Source organism: Chelonoidis abingdonii, chromosome 1, assembly GCF_003597395.2.
Source record: "Chelonoidis abingdonii isolate Lonesome George chromosome 1, CheloAbing_2.0, whole genome shotgun sequence".
Classification (NCBI taxonomy): Eukaryota; Metazoa; Chordata; order Testudines; family Testudinidae; genus Chelonoidis; species Chelonoidis abingdonii.
In genome coordinates, this window is record NC_133769.1 from 45,476,566 (window position 1) to 45,497,907 (window position 21,342).

The 21,342-nt window shown below is 45.0% G+C and overlaps 1 protein-coding gene across 8 annotated transcripts in view; it reads left to right on the forward strand.

Moving 5' to 3' along the window:
• The window catches only part of CADPS2 (calcium dependent secretion activator 2), a 591,461-nt gene that overhangs the window by 383,897 nt on the left and 186,222 nt on the right, over positions 1 to 21,342 (forward strand). For all 8 annotated transcript variants that reach the window (XM_075065313.1, XM_075065326.1, XM_075065319.1 and 5 more), the window contains exon 9: positions 1,429 to 1,495. In XM_075065313.1, the coding sequence (XP_074921414.1) occupies positions 1,429 to 1,495 (67 nt within the window). The remainder of the gene's footprint in view (positions 1 to 1,428; positions 1,496 to 21,342) is intronic.

A 21,342-nucleotide genomic window follows, 5' to 3' on the forward strand; every position in this document is an offset into this window, starting at 1 on the left:
CCCAGGACTGTCAATTTGCAGTGCTGTCTACACAGTCTCATGTGGGTCTTTATTTCAAGGAGACTTTAATACCACTCTTGGTTGTCCTCAGACTCAAGGAAAAAGAGAAAAGTACTTACCCCAGTTTCGGACTGGAGTTCCCATCACTATGTCAGAAAAGGAAAATGCATGATCAAGAATCCAAAAATCTGTGACTCTGAGATGCCTGCTATGGAACCATTAGTGCTGAGGACTCTTCTCATTTTGCCAGTGATTTCGATGCCTAGGACTCTGGGTTCCTCTTCTATATCCATAATTTTTGTGGGGCCTTCAGCACCTTCACCGGAGTTTATACGCCTGAGTACGTGCTTTTCTGGGGAATGCCCTGAGTCCAGCCCCATCAAATCCAGACACTGAATTACAGTTTTGTATAAGGACTTGGTTCCGTGAATTATACTAGTTATCTTCAGTGCAGTCTGGCAGGCTCCTTCAGGCAGCTGTTGGGGCAGGCGGTTGTGTTGTTCTCCCTCAGGTTCTACAAGGAGCTCTCTCTCTCTCAGCTTTTCTGGGCTGTTGGGGATGTTCATTTCAGACCACTTTCTTTTGCCCTCTGACATGATGAGCAGGCTTGTCCTCCTCATGATTAGGAGTCTGACAATCATAAAAAAAAATCAGCCATAAAACTTGCTGCTAGTCTGCACCCTTCTGCTGCTTCTCAGATAACTACAGTGTTGCTCTTCTGCCCAGACTTTTACCAAAGTCTTGAATTCTCTGTCCCTGGGAACAAGAAGTCCAGGTTTTTATTCTCTACACCAGGTGAATCTGTATTTGGGAACCTCAGTTTTATTTATATTAAAGAAAATGAAATCCTGTTTCCTTGATGGCAGTTTTATATTTTAACATCTTCCCACCTTGGCACTATGGTTGATGTTATACAAAACTTACCCACACTCAACTGTGTTGAAAAAGTAACAGCAAAAAATTAGAAATACAAAGTAAATCTGCACGGAGCGAAAAAGATGAGCCTGCAGTCTAATTATTTGACTAAAACACACACTGTGTGTGTGTGTGTGTGTGTGTGTGTGTGTAGCCATAAGTGTTCTAATTTGCTGTCATATTTCTGTTGTCTTTCCCTTTTTTTCCCCAGTGTCAATTGCGTGCATTAAAGAGCCAAGCAGATTAGTCTTTTTAAATATCAGTGCACTCAGTTTGTATCTGTTTCTCTTTGTCATATTTTTAATTTACAGTCTAACTTTGAGTGAAAAGGAATATTTACACACTTACATTTTTAATGACTTGAATAAATAGAAGGGAAAATTACTTCTGTTTGGAGATGACAATGCTTAATTTAAAGGAAGGCTTGAGAGTAGTTGAATAATTGTTTTCATTGGCTCCTCTTTATATCACATTGATTATTCACAGATGACTTTTTCTTTTTTAACTTGGCAGGTATTTATATGCTCTTGGACAGAAGGTTTGGAAAAGATGGAAAAAACGCTACTTTGTTCTTGTTCAGGTTAGTAGTTTCTTTGTCTAACAAGTTTGGATGGTAAAATTTCTGGAAATGTATTCTCAGAATGGTAAAATCTTACCTGTGATTTCTGCAATCCTAAAGCAGTGTATTCTCCTTTGTAAATACATACCTTCAATTTATGTTCACAGAACTCTTCCAGATTTTTTAGCAGCATCATTATATTTATTTATATGATGTTCAGTGAACAAAAGTGGAGGGCATTTCACATACACATAGACCAGATCCTGCGGAGAAGAACTTCCAGAATAAGAGTCCAATTTTAAAGACACTATTGAATGAAGTTATCTGGTCTTGAATTATCCCATCGAGCATGACCCTTTCTAGCAGCATTCAGTTCATTGAAAAAGTGTAAAAATATTTGTAAAAAGTAAAATATATTTACCCTACCTGAATGAGCTAATTCAACTACGGTGTTCTGCATTTGAAATTAAATAAAAGTAACACGGTGCTACGTTACACTTTCTTGATGTTTAGTGGTGTGTGTGTGTGTGTGTGTGTATAAACACACACACACACACACACAATATTCTTTCTGTATTAGCCATGTAATTATAGAACTATAAGGTTAGAAGGCACCATAAGGATCATCTAGTCCAGAGTTGGCAACCTTTGAAAAGCGGTATGCCAAATCTTCATTTATTTAAGGTAATTTAAGGTTTTGCATGCCAGTAATAAATTTTACATTTACAGGGGCCGGCGAACAGAACCCCAGACTGGCAGTAGGCTGAGCACAGCCAGCGGTGAGGACCCTTGCTGCCGGTTGTGGGTTCCGTCCGCCCGCCCCTGCCAGTCGGGATCCCAGCCGCTGGCCCTGCTCAGCCAGCTGCCGGCCTGGGGTTCTGTTCATCCAGACAGGCAGCAGGCTGAGCGGGGCCAGTGGCCGGGACCCCAGGCTGGCACCAGAGTGCCAGTAAAAATCAGTTCGCATGCCGCCTTGGGCACACATGCCGCAGGTTGCCGACCCCTGATCTAGTCTAACCCTCTGCCAAGATGCAGCATTTATTGGGTCAAACCATCCAAGACAGATGGCTATCCAGCCTCTTTTTGAAAACCTCCAGTGAAGGAACTTCCACAATTTCCCTAAATAGTTTGTTCCATTGTCCTAGTGTTTTTACAGTTAGGAAGTTTTTCCTGAGATTCAGTCTAAATCTGCAGTGTTGTAGTTTAAACCCATTGCTTCTTCTCCTGCCCTCCGTGGCAAGAGAGAACAATTTTTCATGACGATCAAATATGTGAATAATAGATTTGCAATAGAAATGCTTCTTAAATGAGTTGTCCTACTGGAGAAATGAACAGCAATTTTAAAGAGTGTTTTAAAAAAATCAGCACGCCCTCTGCACATACTCAGGGTGATGCTTGTTTTCAGGTCATGGCTGAAAATGTGATGTACTTTAGAGTCAGTGCTTCTCTTCTGTGTGTCCCTATTCTAACTGGCAGAAAGGTGCTGTGGTGATGATGTGAATCTCCTTAAATACGTGTTATATATATTATTGGTGGGGTTTTGGGGAGTGTAATGGGTTGGGTCACAGAAACCCCCCTTGGGACTGCCACCTGATGTGCTGGGACTACTTCTAAACCGATTTTCCCTGACAGCTTGGGACTTCAGAGCCCTGCCTGGTTGTGCCAGACACGCTAGCCTGCTGAAAACACAGACCCAGATCTGAACCACGTCCCCCAAAAGCTGCATGCTTAACTAAAAACAGCTTAAGAAGTGCTCCTATCTCCAACACCCAGATACCCATTTCCCAGTGGGATCCAAACACCAAATAAATCTGTTTTTACTCTGTATAAAGCATATACAGGGTAAACTCATAAATTGTTCGCCCTCTACAACACTGATAGAGAGAGATGCACAGTTGTTTGCTACCCCAGGAATTAATACTTGCTCTGGGTTAATTAATAAGTAAAAAGTGATCTTATTAAATATAAAAAGTAGGATTTAAGTGGTTCGAAGTAATAACAGAAAGAACAAAGTGAATTACCAAGCAAAATAAAATAAAACACGCAAGTCTAAGCCTAATACAGTAAGAAACTAAATACAGGTAAATCTCACCCTCAGAGATGTTCCAATAAGCTTCTTTTAGAGACTAGACTTCCTCCTAGTCTGGGTCCAGCAATCACTCAAATCCCTGTAGTTACTGTCCTTTGATCCAGTCCTTGGGGTGGAAAGGCTATCTCTTGAGACAGCTGAAGACAAAATGGAAGGGTTTCCCAGGGCTTTGTATAGTGTCTCTCTTGTGAGTGGAAACTCCTCTCTCCTCCTGTGTAGAATTACAGCTACAAGATAGAGTTTTGGCGTCACATGGGCAAGTCACATGTCCATGCACGACTCAGTTCTCTACAGGCCAACACCATTGCCCACAAGTTCCCAGGAAATCTCAGATGTGGATTGGCATCTATCAAGGTCCATTGTTAGCCAAGTACTCCCAATTAATTGAATAACTCCTTCACATTAAGTTGACCAAATCTGCCTTAGGTGCTTTCCACAGCAACCATTTTAAATACAAGCACAGAGCCAACGCTCATAACTTCAGATATAAAAAAGATACATGCATATGAATAGGATAAATACATTCAGTAGAACATAACCGTTGCAAAGACATGTTACATGGCATATCTAGCATAAAACATATTCCAGTTATGTCATATGTGCATTCATAAGCATGTTTCCATAGAGCCTTATGGGGTGCAACGTCACAGGGAGTTCATGAGCTCAAGGATTTTTTAAAAGAAACATGCTTCTAAAACATTGGATAGCTATTTTACTGGAAACCTATCTCCTTCCTCTAGCATTCTGTTTCTCATCCATGCTCAACCTCTCCCCTTTGCCACTCCCATTCTGAGTTTAAAGGACGTTAAGCAGAATAATAATCATTCCAAACAAAATCCTTGTTCAAATGAAATTGAAAGTTGAAAGCCCATGGATCTGGTTTGGCTTCCACTGAAGTCAATGGCTTCAGTGGTGTGGAATCAAGCTCTACCCTATGACTTAAGGGTAAAAATCTTCATAAGAGTGCACAGGCTCACTGGGGAAGATGGGTAGGCACTTTAGTTAGGCTTCACAGGTTCTTCTGAGCCTCCTAAGGCTCCCAGGGGAGGTTTTAGGGCCCCTTATGAGTCTCTTAAGGCTTAGTATGGATGGGGATGCCCGTGAAGTTGCTCTTTAAGGCTTGCATGTGGGTAGTGAATCTCTTAAAGTGCACAGAAGGGATCGAATGCCTCTCATCCTGCTGTTCCCCGATGCATCCCTCCTGCAGTCCCTCTGTTCTGCTGCCCTCTACCTCACAAAAAGGCTTAATTCTCTTCCTGCCAGGATCTATTGTCTTCCTTTTTGTGGACTTTCTAGACGTGTAGAAAGTAAGCACCTTAGCAGGCCTAGGGGGGTGGATGGAGAGGTGGTGGAACAAACTCGGAGATCAGCTGAGTCCAGTAAACTTAACTTCAATTATCTCTCACTTTCTGTTCTCAAACTAGAATCTAGGGGGAAAGCATTACAGTAATTTTCTAACTGTGATGATCTTCTGCACTAGACATCAGTGCTTTATTTTGGCCCATATCAGTAAAGTTGGTGCATGATGTTAGCATGACAGAATCGTAACATGAAGTAGCTACAAAAATCAACAGGATTATATTATATAAAGAAACTGTGAATTTAATATTAGCTGTACTGTCAGGCCCTGCTTATTGATGTGATCTATACATGCTACTTGCCTTATGTTATCAGTGCAGGTGAAAGATTTGAAATAAACATGTAACAATGCATATCAACCTGTTGTATTGATTCATTATTGATGTTCTTGGTGATCCTCCCTTCTCTTTCTGTCTCTTTCATATCCATTTGACCTACAGCATTAAAGCACTAAGCACATAAAATTCAGTTATATGATAGATGCCTTCAACATGGTTTTACACATGGTCATGAACTATTATTCAGGTGTGATGTTAGTGTGTAATGCTGATTTTGCAGAATGCTGATGTGAGAGTGTGATAAGACCCTTTTATGGAGAAATTGTACCTCTGCATAATCATAGAATATCAGGGTTGGAAGATCTTAAAGTCCAACCCTCTGCTCAAAACAGGATCAGTCCCCAGACAGATTTTTGCCCCAGATCCGTAAATGGCCCCCTCAAGGATTGAACTCACAACCCTGGGTTTAGCAGACCAATGCTCAAACCACTGAGCTATTTGATAGTATACGGTGGACACAATTGGCTCTTGAGTATTTGGAAATTCTAACTACTCTGTTCTGTGATATAATTGTTCATTCCTTTTAAAATACAGTCACTTCTTTAGACGGCTATATATCCATCCTTCTTTTCAAACTGGAAAACAGAGGCACAATATCTTATATTTTAGAGAAGAAGAAAAAGCAGACAGTTCTGATATTTTATCTTGCTTATGATCTGGCAATATTTTCTTCTTCCAATAAGCCAAATAGAGAAACATTTCTCTTATAATTGTAATTCATTCGTAGCTGTTCTTTTCATCATTAAATGCCAGAAGTCCATCTGCCCAGATATTGGTGCTCTTGTTATCTCAGAGATGTTGGCTAAATCTTGCTGTCTTTATGACCTACCACAGAAATCCTTAGAAATTTTGACTGAATAAGGGCTGCAAGATTTGCTTGGACTTCCCTCTTCAGCCACCTAGGGATGAATTTGACACAGGAAGAAGTATGTGATGTCTGTCTGACTAAAACCACTTCCTATATTGAGAAATAATTTGCAAGGTTCACCAACCTCTCTTCCTTAAGACCCACTTCCTCTATGATGCCTACAAGAAATCCGTGAAGCAGTGTTGACTCAGTTGTGTGGGAGTAGAGGATAGTTGGCCATCCTTAGGGGGTGAGGGACTCTATCCTTGGAATTCTGAAAAAGATTTGAGCATGGTGGTGGATAATCAGCTGAACATCAACTCCCAGTGTGACACTGTGGCCAAAAGACCTAGCACAATCTTTGGATGTACAAACAGGAGAATCTTGAGTAGGAGTACGGAGGTTATGTTACCTCTGTGTTTGGTAGTGGTGCACCTGTGGCTGGAATAATGTGTCTAAATCTGGAGTCCACAGTTCAAGAAGGGTGTTGATAAATTGGAGAGGGTTCCAAGAAGAATCATGAGAATGATTAAAGGGTTGGAAAACATGCCTTATAATGAGATACTTGAAGAGCTCAATCTATTTAACTTAATAAAGAGAAGGCTAAGAGGTGAGTAGATCACCATCTGTAGATATCTAGATGAAGAACAGAAATTTGATAAGAGGTCTCTCCAGTCTAGCAGACAAAGGTATAATAAAATCCAATGGCTGAAAGTCGAAGCTAGATAAATCCAAGCTAGAAACAAGACACAAATTTTAACAGTGGGAGTAATTAACCATTGGGACAATTTATTGAGGGTTGGGAGGGGGGGTTCTCTGTTACTACAGATCTTTAAATCGAGACTGGAAAAGATATGTTCTAGTTCAAACAGAAATGAATTCAGGGAATCCTATGGGCCTGTGTTAAACAGGAGGTCAGACTAGATTATTGCAGTGGTCACTTTAGCTTTAAAATCTATGAACGTTCAACCAAGCTATAAAATTTAAACTAGTAGCTACAGTTCTATATATATTGTTGAGTTCTGTAGCTTTCTGTAGTCTCATCTCACCAACTCAGTCAAATAAACTAAGCTCTATCTCAAAAATATAAGAAAAAGAGGAAGGTTCTTATATGCTCTTCAAGTCTCTCAGTGAACTAGCAGTACCTACACCCCATCTCCTGGGTAGCAGAATTCTTCAAGGGCATGAGCTACACAGGAGGTGCACATTTTTTATGCATAGAGATACATATAAGATAATATATTTTATTAGGCCAATTTCTTTTTGTGGAAGAGACAAGCTTTCAAGCCACACAGAGCAGCTCTTCTTCAGGTCTGGGAAAGGTACTCAAGAGTATCACAGCTAAATACAAGGTGGAACAGATTGTTTAGAGCTGTGACCTCTGGGAGTCCGCAGACTATGTCTAGAGGGTCTGGGAAAGGTGGTTGTTACCATAGAACAGTGGTTTACAACCTGTGGTCCACAGATTTCTGGCGGTCCACAGACTATATCTAAGATTTCCAAAGAGAGCCACACCGCCATTCAAAATTTGTTAGTGGTCCACAAATGAAAAAAGGTTGAAAATCACTGGTTTAAAGTAAATAGTTGACACATTCTAAGAGACCATTCAAGGTGAAGTGGCCAATTAATACCTCTGCAGTCAGAGGATGAAAAAAGGGAGGGGGAAGAGCTAGTAGATTACAGATTGTTATAATAAACCATAAATCCAGTATCTATATTAAGTCCATCATTTTCAGTCTCTAGCAAAGTTATGAATTAAAGCTCCTAGGCTCATCCTTTGAAAATTTTGTGCAGGTTTCCTTTGAGGATGAAGATTGAGAGGTCAAATATGTAGTGATTGCTTTATGAAAAGTGTTTGCCCACAGGTGATATGGTGTTTTTGTGTTTTATTATTTTCTGTATGAATTCATTCAAGAGCGTAGTGATTGTCTCATTTCACCCACATAGCTGATATTGGGGCATGTAGTACATTGGATGAGGTACACTACCTGCTGTGATAGGCACATGTAGGACCCCTGGATCTTGAAAGATGTGTTGTATGGGATATTGGTAGCAGTGGGGATATTTCTGCTGGTTTTGCATCTGTTGTTCTGGCAGGATCTTGTGCCACTTTGAGTTGCTGTGTCCTCATCTGTGGGGACTGTGCTTCTGACAATGAGCTGAGTGAGGTTGTGGGCTTGTATGAGTGCCAGAAGAGGGGATTCTGGCAATATTTCAGGATGGGGTCCCCATTGACTATGTGTTGTAGTTGTTTAATGATAGTCCCATATGAGTCCCAGCACAGGGTAGTAAGTGACAACTATGGGTGTGTACTCAGAGTGGTTTTTTTCCCCATAATGAAGCAGGTTCTCGTGGGATATTTGGGTGGCCCATTCCATGATATGACCTACTTCTCTGGTGGAGTGTCCTTGTTTGTTGTAGGCTGTTTTAAGTGTGTAAAGGTGTGTATCCTGGACTATCTCCTCAGAGCATATTCTGTAGTATCTGAGTGCCTGGCTGTAGATAACAGATTTTTTGGTGTGATTGAGGTGGCTCCTGGATCAATGAAGGGAGGTGTGGTGGTCCTGTGGGTGTCTTGTATATAGTTATGTGTAGGGCTTCATTGTTGAAGTTGATTGTGGTGTCCAGGAGGTTGATCCTGGTGTCGAAGTGTTCTAGAGAGAGTTTGATGGGTAGTAGTTGTTGAAGTTGTGGTGGAAATCTGTGAGGGAGTTTAGGTTGTCAGTCCAGAGTGTGAAAATATCATTGATGTATCTCAGGTATAACACTGGTTTCATAATGCATTAGTCCAGAAATTCTTCCTCAAGGTGTCCCATGAAATCCTGGCCTCACAGACTTTATGCATAAAAATGTGACAGTTCACTACTACAAAAGGAAGTGGAAACATACTTTATAATCACAGAGCCCAGTGAGTGTTGATTTTATAGATTTATTTTTAAATCTTTTTTACTAGGAACTTTTACAATTTGAAAATATTTTAGGTTAAATATATAATTTTTTGCTTTGACTTTATACTTTACGAAGGATTTTTTATTAGCAGTACAGTATATTGTTGTGCTTGGGAGTATGATTACATCAGTTAAATATCCAGTAAAACATAAGGGTAATAGAAAGGGTAACTAAAGAATTTATAGCAGGTGGTAACACCTGTGCCTCCCTAATTCCAGCCCAAACAATCTGCCACCTTGTTGTGAGATAGCACAGAGAATCAGTAGTGACCCAGATGGGAGTATAGGGAAGGGGATTGTGGCTCAGGTTCAATCACAGAGTTTTCTGTGGTGGAGGATCATTACTATAATTTGAACCAGTGGCTATTGACAAGTCTGTCTGTAATTGGCAATATGTGATTAATGAAAAAATATTTGGAAAGATAACAAATGTGAGCTCAAAATTACATGCCAGATGGGTACAGCTGTAAGCGTATTGTTCATATCCAAGTGAATACACAGCATTATTCTAGCTTAGAATTGTGAGGGAGGGTTTAACATACATTTAAAAGAATAGCAGTGAACAAAAATACGATTTTTTTCTTTCCTCCTTATTATAAGCCCTTTTTAGCAGGGACTTGTCTCTTATTTGTTCTACTAAGCACCTTGCACACTTTTGACTGCTGCAAAAATAAACAACAATAATAATGTTGTGACAGGAGCACTCTTTCCTGATGAGACAAAAGCTGATGCAACTAAAACAGTGTTTTTGGAATATACATGAAAACCAAACACCTTCACTGCTTTAGCTGAGCGGATCAAGTTACCCAATTGTACGTCAGTGATATTTCAATAATCGTACATCAGCAGCCTTCATAGTTTTATAGATTGTAATAGACTTAATTAACTTTTATATGTTTATTATTATTTGGATTTATATAAACTATTATAGTGCCCACAGTTTCAAATCAGGATCAGGGTCAAGTTTTGCCAGGCATTGTATAAATACATAGGAAGACTTGGTCACCAACTCAAAAATCTTAAAATCTCATGGAAGACAAAACTCACTGGATGAGTGTAACAGACAATAGGAGGGAATGGTATGCAGGGGATGGGAGGTTAACATTATTAATGTTACATAAGCTAACAGTTTGCACAACTTTAGGATTTTGAATTACATTATTTTTAAAAAGAACAGGAGTACTTGTGGCACCTTAGAGACTAACAAATTTATTTCAGCATGAGCATTCGTGAGCTACAGCTCACTTCGTCAGATGCAGCAGAGTAACACTGCTGCTACTCTGAAACTTGTCATTATTTTTAAAACAATTCTAAGTATTCCCTAGGAAATGACAACCCTCAAGCATCCTTTATGATGTGGCTCTGTACCTGCTGATTATCCACTCCTCCTTATTAGGTTTTATATATACGGTACCTGCAAAACTGTCTTCAAAACTCCCTCAGACCATGGGTACCCTCCATCCCTAGGGTTGCCAACTGTCTAATCGCACAAACCCAAAGATCCTTGCCCCGCCTCTGCCCCATACCTTCCCTGAGGCCATGCCCCCATTACATCCGCCCTTTCCCCCGTTGCTCACTCTCCCCCACCCTCACTCATTTTTACCAAGCTGGGACAGGGGGTTGGGGTGTGGGAGGGGCTGTGGACTCTGGGAGGGAGTTTGGGTGCGGACTGTGGGAGGGCATTTGGGTGCAGGGAGGTGCAGGGTGCAGGCTCTGGGAGGGAGTTTTGGTGCAGAAGTGGGTGTGGGGTCAGGCTCTCAGAAGGAGTTTGGATGTGTAGGGTTCAGGCTCTGCACTGGGGCAGGGGGGTTGGGTGCAGGAAAGAGTGTGGGGTAGGGCTCTGGAAGGGAGTTTGGGTGCGGGAGGGGATGCAGGGTGTGGGCTCCAGGAGGGAGTTTGGGTGCAGGGTGCAGGCAGTAGTCTGGGGCAGGGGGTTGGAGTGCAGGGTGTGGGCTTTGGGAGGGAGTTAGGATGCAGGAGGGGGTGCAGGTTCTGGGCTGGGGCAGGGGCTTGGGATGTGGGAGGGGGTGAGGAGGTCAGTGCTTACCTCAGGCAGCTTCCAAAAGCGACTGGCACATCCCTCTGGTAGTGGCTTCTAGGTGGGGGGCCAAGAGGTCTCCATGCGCCACTGCCCATAGGCACCACCCCCGCAGCTCCCATTGGTCACAGTTCCTGGCCAATGGGAGCTGCAGAGTCGACACTCGGGGCGGGGGAAGCACGTGGAAACCCCCTGTCCTCCAGGGGCCGCAGGTATGATGCTGGCCACTTCTGGGAGTGGCACTGAGCCCAAGTAGATAAGGGAGTCTGCTATAGCCCTGCTGCTGCACTGGACTCTTAACACCCAAAATTTCCCAGATTGGCTGAAGTAGCCTCTGGAAGATATATAATCTCATGATTCCAAGAGACTCCCAGCAAAACTGAGAGGGTTAGCAACCCTGTCCATCCCTATAGGTAATTTTCTCTTTGGGCCCTGAAGGTTGCCCAAGGTCAGAAATTCCACTGATCAATTATGGATCATATTCTCTCTGTAACTGTGGTCCTGGACCATGAAGGTATTGCCAGGATGTGCTCATGTCCACCCGGTAGTCAAGCTTTGAACCCTATACTCCACCTCCTAGAGTCTGGAATTGGTGAGAAGATATGGAAAACTTGGAGCCATATGTCCCCCAAATCTTCCCTCTCTAATAGAGGTGGCGGTAATGAAAACTTGTCTGCTCCCTTCCCCCTGCCTTCTGGTGGGGAATGCTTCACCTTATGGGCTGGATCTCCTTTTAAAAATTGGTATACCTTGGTGAAACTGTTTTACAGCCCATTTTCAGGTTTGTAATAAACAAACACAAATTTTTAGTAGCTTTACATTTTTGTTATAAATAAACTTTAACATGCAAGCTAATTAAACATATGTATGAGACCCTGATGTTTGGCTCTGTGGAAATTATGACCTTCAGAGAACTCCAATTACAGACAAAAAATTTATATTTCTTCCTACCTAATTTCTTCCTGCTTAATTTGTGCCAGAGTTTGCCCTGGCTGAGCCCTGACACCTCTGGGCTTCTTGCATGAGTTGTTAGTGTAAAAAACTTGCTTGAGCCCTGGCACGTCTTTCATTACATTTTAAGCACTACAAGCTAATATTGCTATTTAAGAAGATAGATCAGTTCTATTTTTATCTGAAAATATCTTGTCTCTAACTTCAGGCTTCCCATTTTTGACAGTTATTTGATGAATTATCAGGGGAGACTTCCTTTAGCCCAATTACTTGAAAATGTATTTCACCACTTTTCCAGCTTTTGTTTATGATGAAACAACAAAATGTATATTTTCACAGATGTGTAGATTCCAACTCCAGAAGGGACCATAGTGATCATCTAACCTACCACAGGCCTTAGAAGTTCCACAAAATAATTCCTCGAACATATCTTATAGAACAAAATCCAATCTGGATTTAAAAGGAGTCAGTGATGTAGAATCCACCACAACACTTGGTAAATTGTTCCAGTGGTTCATTACTCTCAAAATTATGCCTTATTTCCAGTCTGAATTTATCTAGATTAAACTTCCAGTCATTAGATCTTGTTATACCTTTCTCAGCTATGTTAAAGAGCCTATTATTAAATATTTGTTCTTCTTCGAGTGATTGCTCATATCCATTCCAGTTAGGTGTGCGCGTGCGCTGCGTGCACATTCGTCGGAAGACTTTTTACCCTAGCAACACTCGTCGAGTCGGCTGGGCACCCCCTGGAGTGGCGCCGCTATGGCACCGGATATATACCCCAGCCGACCTGGCCACCCTTCAGTTCCTTCTTACCGCCCGTGTCGGTCGTTGGAACAGTGGAGCATGGCTTAGCTGACCTCCACCTCCCTAGCTACTCATAGTTTCTCATTGTTACTGTGTACATAGTTGTTGTTCTTGTAGATATTTAGAATTACTTGTAAGTTCTTAGTATAGTTAGTTTAATACTAGTTAGCGGGGCTCAGGGTGTAGCCCCTTCCCCGCACCCGGTGTCGGTGCTCATGCCCGGCTCACCGGGCTTCAAAATGTGCTCGGCCTGTCACAGGCCGATGCCAACAGGAGACCCACACGACTCCTGTTTGAAGTGCCTCGGGGAATCGCACTTAACAGCTAAGTGCTCTATTTGCAAGGCTTTCAAGCCACGAACTAAAAAGGAGCGGGACATCAGACTGAAACAGCTCGTCATGGAGGCGGCCCTGACGCCACCACCTTCGGCACCGAGCGCTGGTCAGTCGGTGAGCAGAAGTGCCCCTACGGCACCGGATCGCAGTGGTACGCCTAAAGACTCTTGGCACCGGCCATCACCGGCACCGAAGTTGGCTCCACATCGCTCCCTCTCCCCAAGGTCGAAGAAGGCCAAGACTTCTGCTGCTTTAGCACCATCCATGCCGCAGTCAGAGAGTGCACCCAGATCGGACCGCCTGGCGCCACGACACCGACCAAATCGGCACTGTTGATTCCGGTCCCACAAGGGCCGTCGAGTCCGGCGCCTGATAGCTCCCCGGCGCGTACCACAGTAGAGCTCACCATGCCATCCACACCAGAGGCGTTTTCGGCTGCGAGAGACTTAATTGCCTTAATGGACTCGGCACTGCCTCTACCTCCGGCACCGCCGGTGTGGGTAATCCAATCTCTGGGGAAGCCGACCCCGACTAGACCACCATCTGTCGGCACAGTGGACCGGCACCGCTCAAGATTGCGGTCCTGCAGACGCTCCAGGTCGAGACGACGCTCCTGCTCTCGACGCCGCTCGCAGTCCCGGCACCGTTCTCCTACACGGCACCGGTCAGACTCGCGGCACCGGTCAGACTCCCGCTCTCCACCTCACTATCTGCGGCACCACTCCAGTTCTCGGCACCTATCCAGGCACCGTACCTCTCGGAGCCGTTCATGCCGCAGGGACTCGAGATCTGTCGACCTTCCGGCACAGGTCTGGTCACAGGTCCCGATCTCGATCCCGGTACCGTTATGAATACCGGCACCGGTCCCCGTTAAAGAGGGGAGCGAGGTCCGTTGGAACTTCAGCCCAAGGTTTCTCTTCTCCTCTATGGCCATCCAAGCAGACGTCAGTGTCCTCTCACGTGGACAGTTATTACGACCAGGACCAAGATACGGAGGTGCCTACCGAGGTCTTCCAGGAGGTCCAGTCTCAGGACCCGGGACCTCACCAGTGGTCCTTTTGGACACTGTTGGGCGTACCATCAGGCCCAAGGTGCTCCATTGGTCCAGACCTGCTCCACTTCCTCAGAGCATCGAGCTCCAGAAGCCACCATTAGCTGTCCCCCTCCAGCTGGGACAGAGGAGCAGATGATCCATCCACCAGGTTCCCCAGTACCGCTGGAGCAGGAACCGACCCATGAACAAGAGGCCATTCAGGACCCCCTCATCCCCGGTGTTTCATCCTCTTCCTCTCCAGATGAGGCGGTGGCAGGGACCTCATCATCAGGGCCCCCGCCGATAGACCTCAAGGCCAATCAAGACCTCCTTAGGAGGGTAGCGCTCAACATCAGTCTTCCAGTAGAGGAAGTCCCAGAGGTTGAGGACCCAGTTGTGAGCATCCTGTCGGTGGATGCCCCCACTAGGGTGGCTTTGCCTTTCATCAAGACCATCTAGGCCACTGCTGACACGTTATGGCAGTCCCCAGCCTCAATCCCCCCTACGGCAAAGAGAGTCGAGAGGAAATACATGGTACCCTCCCGGGGGTACGAATACCTATATGTCCATCCTCCTCCCTCCTCATTAGTTGTCCAATCGGTTAAGGAAAGGGAACGCCATGGCCAACAGGTGCCAGCCCCCAAATCAAAGGAGGCTAGGCGGATGGACCTACTGGGCCACAAGGTATATTTGGCAGGCTCCCTTCAGCTCCGGGTGGCCAACCAGCAGGCTCTCCTGAGCCGTTATAATTACAACACCTGGGCAGAGGCGGGTAGATTAACAGAACTACTACCCCTGGACTCTCACCAGGAATTTGCCGCATTCCTTGAAGGAGGGAAGAAGGTGGCTAGAACCTCCCTCAAGGCTTCTCTCGATGCAGCCACCTCGGCAGCCAGAACTCTGGCCTCAGGTATCACCATGAGGCGTATCTCATGGCTACAGGTCTCCAGCTGGCCACCCGAGCTCCAATACACCATCCAGGACTTACCCTTTGATGGCAAGGGTCTGTTCTCTGAAAAGACCGACCCCAGATTGCAGAGTTTAAAGGACAACAAGGTCATCATGCGCTCGTTGGGCATGCATATGCCTGTGGCCCAACGCAGACCCTTCCGGCCTCAACCCCACCGGCCATACTTTGTGCCCCGGCACAGACAAGACTTCAACAGAAGGCGCGGCCCCCCAAAACTACGGCCCCTGAAAGCACCTCCGGGGCCTAAGTCTACCTTTTGAAGGTACGCATGAGGACGGCGTACCAGTTTCAGGACAGGATCCTTCTCCTCCCTTCTCCAACCGCCTCTCCTACTTCCTCCCAGCGTGGTCCCAATTGACCTTAGACATCTGGGTCCTACACACAGTGAAACAAGGATACCACCTCCAATTTGTTTCAACCCCGCCTTCCCACCCCCCAACCCAGTCCCTCTGCAGAGACCCTTCTCACGAGCAAGTCTTCTTACAAGAGGTGCAGTCTGTCCTTGCCGCAGGAGCAATAGAGGAAGTATCAGCAGACGAGAAGGGGAAAGGGTTTTACTCCCGCTACTTTCTGATCCTCAAGTCCAAGGGAGGCCTCAGGCCTATCCTAGACCTGCAAGGCCTCAACAAGTTTATGGTCAAGTTGAAGTTCTGCATGGTCTCCCTGGGGACTATTATCCCGTCCTTGGATCCTGGAGACTGGTATGCCGCCCTCGACATGAAGGACACATACTTCCACATCGCCATCTTCCCTCCACACAGGAGGTATCTTTGCTTTGTAGCCAATCACCAGCACTTCCAATTCATGGTCCTCCCCTTAGGCCTCTCCACAGCCCCAAGGGTGTTTATGAAGTGTTTGGCTGTCGTCGCCGCCCACCTCCGCCGGCAGCAGATACATGTATTCCCGTATCTAGACGACTGGCTCATCAAAGGAACCTTCCAGACTCAGGTCAAACAGCATGTGAACATAATCACGGACCTATTCTCCTGATTGGGGCTGCTCCTCAATGTGGAAAAGTCCACACTGGTTCCCACACAAAGGCTGGACTTCATAGGGGCAACCCTGGACTCCACTCGAGCCAGGGCCTATCTACGTCAGCCACGTTGCCAGATGATCATGGTGATCATTCGAGGTCTGCAGAACTCCCCGACCACCTCGGCTCGCACATGTCTCGGCCTACTAGCCCACATGGATGCCTGTACTTATGTGACCAAATATGCCAGGCTCCGCCTCCGGCCCCTTCAAACGTGGCTCAATTCGGTCTACCATCTGGGCAGGGACCCAGTAGACATTCTGGTGACCGTTCCCCTGAGCACCTTATGCTCCCTCAACTGGTGGCTAACTCCCTCCCTGGTGTGTGCAGGGCTACCGTTCCATCCACCACAGCCCTCGCTGTCCCTGATGACAGATGCGTCATCTCTCGGTTGGGGGGCTCACCTCGGTCACCTTCGTACCCAGGGCCTTTGGTCATCGCAGGAGACTGACGCTCCACATAATTACGTCCGAGAGCTGAGAGCAGTCCGCCTCGGCGTGCCAGCCATTCCAGCAACATCTTCCATGGCCGTTGTGTCTCAGTGTTTACAGACAACAACAACTGGCCACTGTATATATCAACAAACAGGGAGGGATCGCTCTTCTCCTCTGTGTCAAGAGACCATTCGACTCTGGGACTTCTGCATAGCCCACTCAATAGACCTGGTTAGCGTCCTTTCTCCCAGGGTTTTCGGAACACTCTGGTGGATCACTGAGCAGATCCTTCCGCTCAGTCATGACATGGTCTATAAGACCAGACGTTATTCATTCCATCTTTCAGAGGTGGGGTTTTCCCCTCATAGACCTGTTCGCCTCTCGCATGAACAGAAATGCCAAGCGTTCTGCTCTTCCAGGGTCTTTCACCGGGATCGATCACCGGACGCATTCCTCATGTCGTGGAGAGCACCACCTGCTCCTATGCCTCCCACCGTTCCCTCTGGTTCACAAGTCCTGATTTAAAACTCCGCAGGGACAGAGCGCATCTAATCCTGATTGCGCCAGCGTGGCCAGACAGCACTGGTACACCACACTGCTCAACCTGTCCATGGCCAGCCCAGTTAATCCCTGCCACTCCTTCCAGACCTCATAACGCAGGACCACGGCAGTCTTCGCCACCCGGACCTGCAGGCCCTTCACCTCACAGCATGGCTCCTGCATGGCTGAACAGATCAGAATTACGCTGTTCCGCTCCACGTAAGCATAATTCCTAAGTAGCAAAGCCTTCCACTCGGTCAACGTACCTGGCCAAGTGGAACGTTTCTCCTGCTGGTGTACAACGCAGAATTTACCCTTCTGAGGTCTCGATCCCCGCTGTTCTGGACTACCTCTGGTCTCTTAAGCAACAGGGCTGGTGATATATCTTCTCTTGAGGGTGCATTGGCGGCTATCTCCACATTCCATCCTGGAGAAAGTGGGCCACTCCGTGTTTTCCCACCCCTTAGTTACTAGATTTCTTAAGGGCCTGGAGCGCCTCTACCCCCAGTATGCCGCCCTGCCCCACCTGGGACCCTCCACTTAGTCCTAAGCAGACTTATGCATCCGCATTCAGAGCCATTGCGTGACTTGCTCACTCCTTGTACCTGTCGTGGAGACCAAGTCTTCCTAATGGCCATTAATCGGCCAGAAGGGTCTCCGAACTTCGGAGCCGCTTACAGTGGACCCACCGTATACGTCTTTCACGAGGACAAGGTACAGTTGCGACCTCATCCGGCGTTCCTTTCTAAGGTAGTGTCGCCTTCCATACCACCAGGACATCTTCCTCCCGGCTCTTCTTTCCAAAGCTCACTCTTCTCAACTGGAGCAGCAGTACACTCCTTAGATGTCCCGTAGGGGCGCTCGCTTTTTATATCTGAGCGGACAAAGGCCCCCCCTTTCCGGAAATCCCCCCCCCCCCCAGGCTTGTTTCATGCAGTAGCTGAATGGATGAAAGGTCTACCAGCCTCTCCAGAGGATCTCCTCTTGGGTAACGGCATGCATATGCACATGCTATGACCTGCTCATGTCCCTTCGGGCAATCTCACTGTGCATTCTACCAGAGCTCAGCTTCAATCACCGCCTTCTCGCCACGTGCCTAATCCAGGAGATATGTCGCCAGCAACTGGTCATTCGTCCACACCTTTGCTTCGCACTATGGCTCTGGTCCAACAGATCTAGAGATGATGCAGCCTTTGCTCAGCGGTTCTGCACGCTGCCACATCTCACTCTGACCCCATCCGCCTACGGTAAGGCTTGGGAATCACCTAACTGGAATGATATGAGCAATCACTATCGAAGAAGAAAAGACGGTTACTACCTCACCTTTGTAACTGTTGTTCTTCGAGATGTGTTGCTCATATCCATTCCAAACCCACCCTCCTTCCCCACTGTCAGAGTAACCGGCAAGAAGGAACAGAATGGTGGCCGGGTCGGCTGGGGTATATATCCGGTGCCATAACTGCACCACTCCAGAGGGCGCCCAGCCGACCCGTCGAGTGTTGCCAGGGTAAAAAGTCTTCCGACAAACGTGCACGCAGTGTGCGCACACCTAACTGGAATGGATATGAGCAACACATCTCGAAGAACAGCAGTTACAAAGGTGAGTAACCGTCTTTCCCTGTGCATGTTGTTGTTTTGTTGTCCACATGATGTTCCTGTTTAGCATCTCATGTGGCCACTAACAGAGATAGGTAGCAGACTAAATGAACCATGATATAATCCAATAAGGTAATTCCTGTGTTCTCATGTTTTCTGAAGGATTTTCTAGTGATTTTATTCTCTTTGTCTTAGGATTTGAAAAGGTTTAGGTTTTATATTTATATCAACTTAGGGTTTATATCAACTTAGGGTTGATTTTGAGGAATATCCCATTAGAATAATGTAAGTAAAGCCAACGGACTATGTGGCACAGTCTGTAGAAGACTACCTTGTGATGCAAAGCCTTGCAGTACAGTACAGTAACTGCAGGAAAAAAATGGAATATAAACATTATCACGATTCGTTAATTACTAACTACCTCTATAATGCAAGTCAGTGGTGTGATATTGTTATTTAAAGCTGCTAGTCTGAGAAGACCGATATGGATACAGAACAAACTGGATCAGCTGGTAAGAACAACCTGTGTTTTAGTGTATAGCCAAATGCAGGAACATTCAGCTAGGAACAAAGATTGTAGATCACATTTACAAGATGCGTGTCTGTATCCTGGGATTTGGTGATGCTGAAAAGGACTTCAGGGTCATGGTAGATAACCAATTGAATGTGAGTATGATGCTGTAGTTAAGAGAGCAAATATGATCCTTTGGTGTATAAGCAGGTGAATATCAAGTAGAAGTAGAGAGGTGGTATTGTTTCTGTATGTGGCATTAGTAGACCATCACTGGAATGCTGTCCCAGTTCTGGTATCAACACTTCAGAAAGGATGTTGAAAAATTAGAATTGGAGCAGAAATGACCTGCAGGGATGGTTTGCAGTCTGAAAAAACATGCTTTTAGTTGAGAGACTTAAGTACAAAATATATTTAGTTTATCCAGGAAAAGGTTAAGTGACTTGATCCTGGTCTACAAATATCTGAATGGGGAAGAGTTCTTCTTTTAGTAGATGGGTCTTTGATCTAGGCAGAAAAAGGCACAACAAGATCTAACAGTTGGAAACTGAAGGTAATAAATTCAGAAATAAAATGTAAATTTTTAGCTGTGTGGGTAACTGTTGGAACAATGTACTTTGGGATATAGTAGATTCTCTATCACCTGTAGTCTTTGTAAATCAAGACTCATTATTTTTCTAAATGATATGCATTAGCTTATACAAAAAGTATGGGCTTCCTGCATACCTGGGCAAGGTTCTATGGCCTGTGTGGTTCAGGAGGTCAAACTAGCCGATCATAATGACCTGTATTGCCTTAATATCTACGAATCTGTGCGAAAGAAAATTTTAACCATTTTGGCCAGATTTGGCCCTTACTCATGGTGAGCTGTACCTTACTCCTAGGGTAGTCCCATTTAAATTGGTGGACCAAGCTTGAGAAGCGAGGCTGCTGCTCAGTGTGAGTAAAAGAATCTGGTTCTTAGCTAGCATGTGCTGCTCATTTTAATATTTATAGACGTATCAGACTAAATTAAATAAATATTTTAAGTAACAGATAATATAAAAAATCTACATACAGAATCTCATATATGTACATATGCACTTTATAGTTTAATTTATCCTTAATTCATTTATGTGAAAAATTAAACAGAAGGAGGGTTGGTCTTGTGGTTAAGGTATTTGACTGGGATATTAGGTTTTGTTCCTGTCTCACCATAGACTGCCTTTGTGACACTGGATAAGTCACTTAATCTTTTTGTCCCTAGTTTCCCATCTGTAAAATGAGATCATGCTCCACTTGTCTGTCTTTTTCATTTAGACTGTAAACTCTGTGGACAGGTACTGTTCATTTACCATGTGCATCTACCCCTACCACAATGAGGCCCAATCTTTTTGGGGGCCCTTACAACTACTGTAAAACAACAAATAATAATTAAAACAATGCAATCCATTTTCAAAGCAATGTACAGGAATTTAGCTACCCACATTCCATTATTATTATACTTTATAGTCATATTGCACCTTTTGTCTGATTTATGTCAAAGCTCTGATTAATTCCAGTAGAAATCACACAGCAAAATGTACGTGCACCGTTCTTAAAATGTACTGAGATAGAGATCTGTTGCCTTTTTTTTTTTTTTAAACGATGTGATGCATAATTTGGTTACGCACCTGCCCAACCCATTGAATTCAACTGGAGTCAGCTGTTGAAATTTGACCTCAGATGAGGATTGTTAGTGAATGATGTACTGATTGGGTCTACAATGGAGAAACCTGAAAAGGTTGATTTAGATAAAAATTCAAAAGCTCCACCATAGCTTTGTTTCCGCAGCTCCATGTGAAACTTGGGGTTGTCTTCCTCCCCATACTACAGACTATAGGTAGCTCTTACCTCTGTTGATTAGAAGTGACCAGACTGCACACTCATTTATCCCCACTGGCTGATTTGTATGCATTTCCCTCTGTCAGCAGTTTCTTTTCCACAAGGTAGTCTGCTTCCAGTCTTCTGGCAACTGATCCTCTTCAGAGGATGACTTATGGCACTTTCTTACCCCC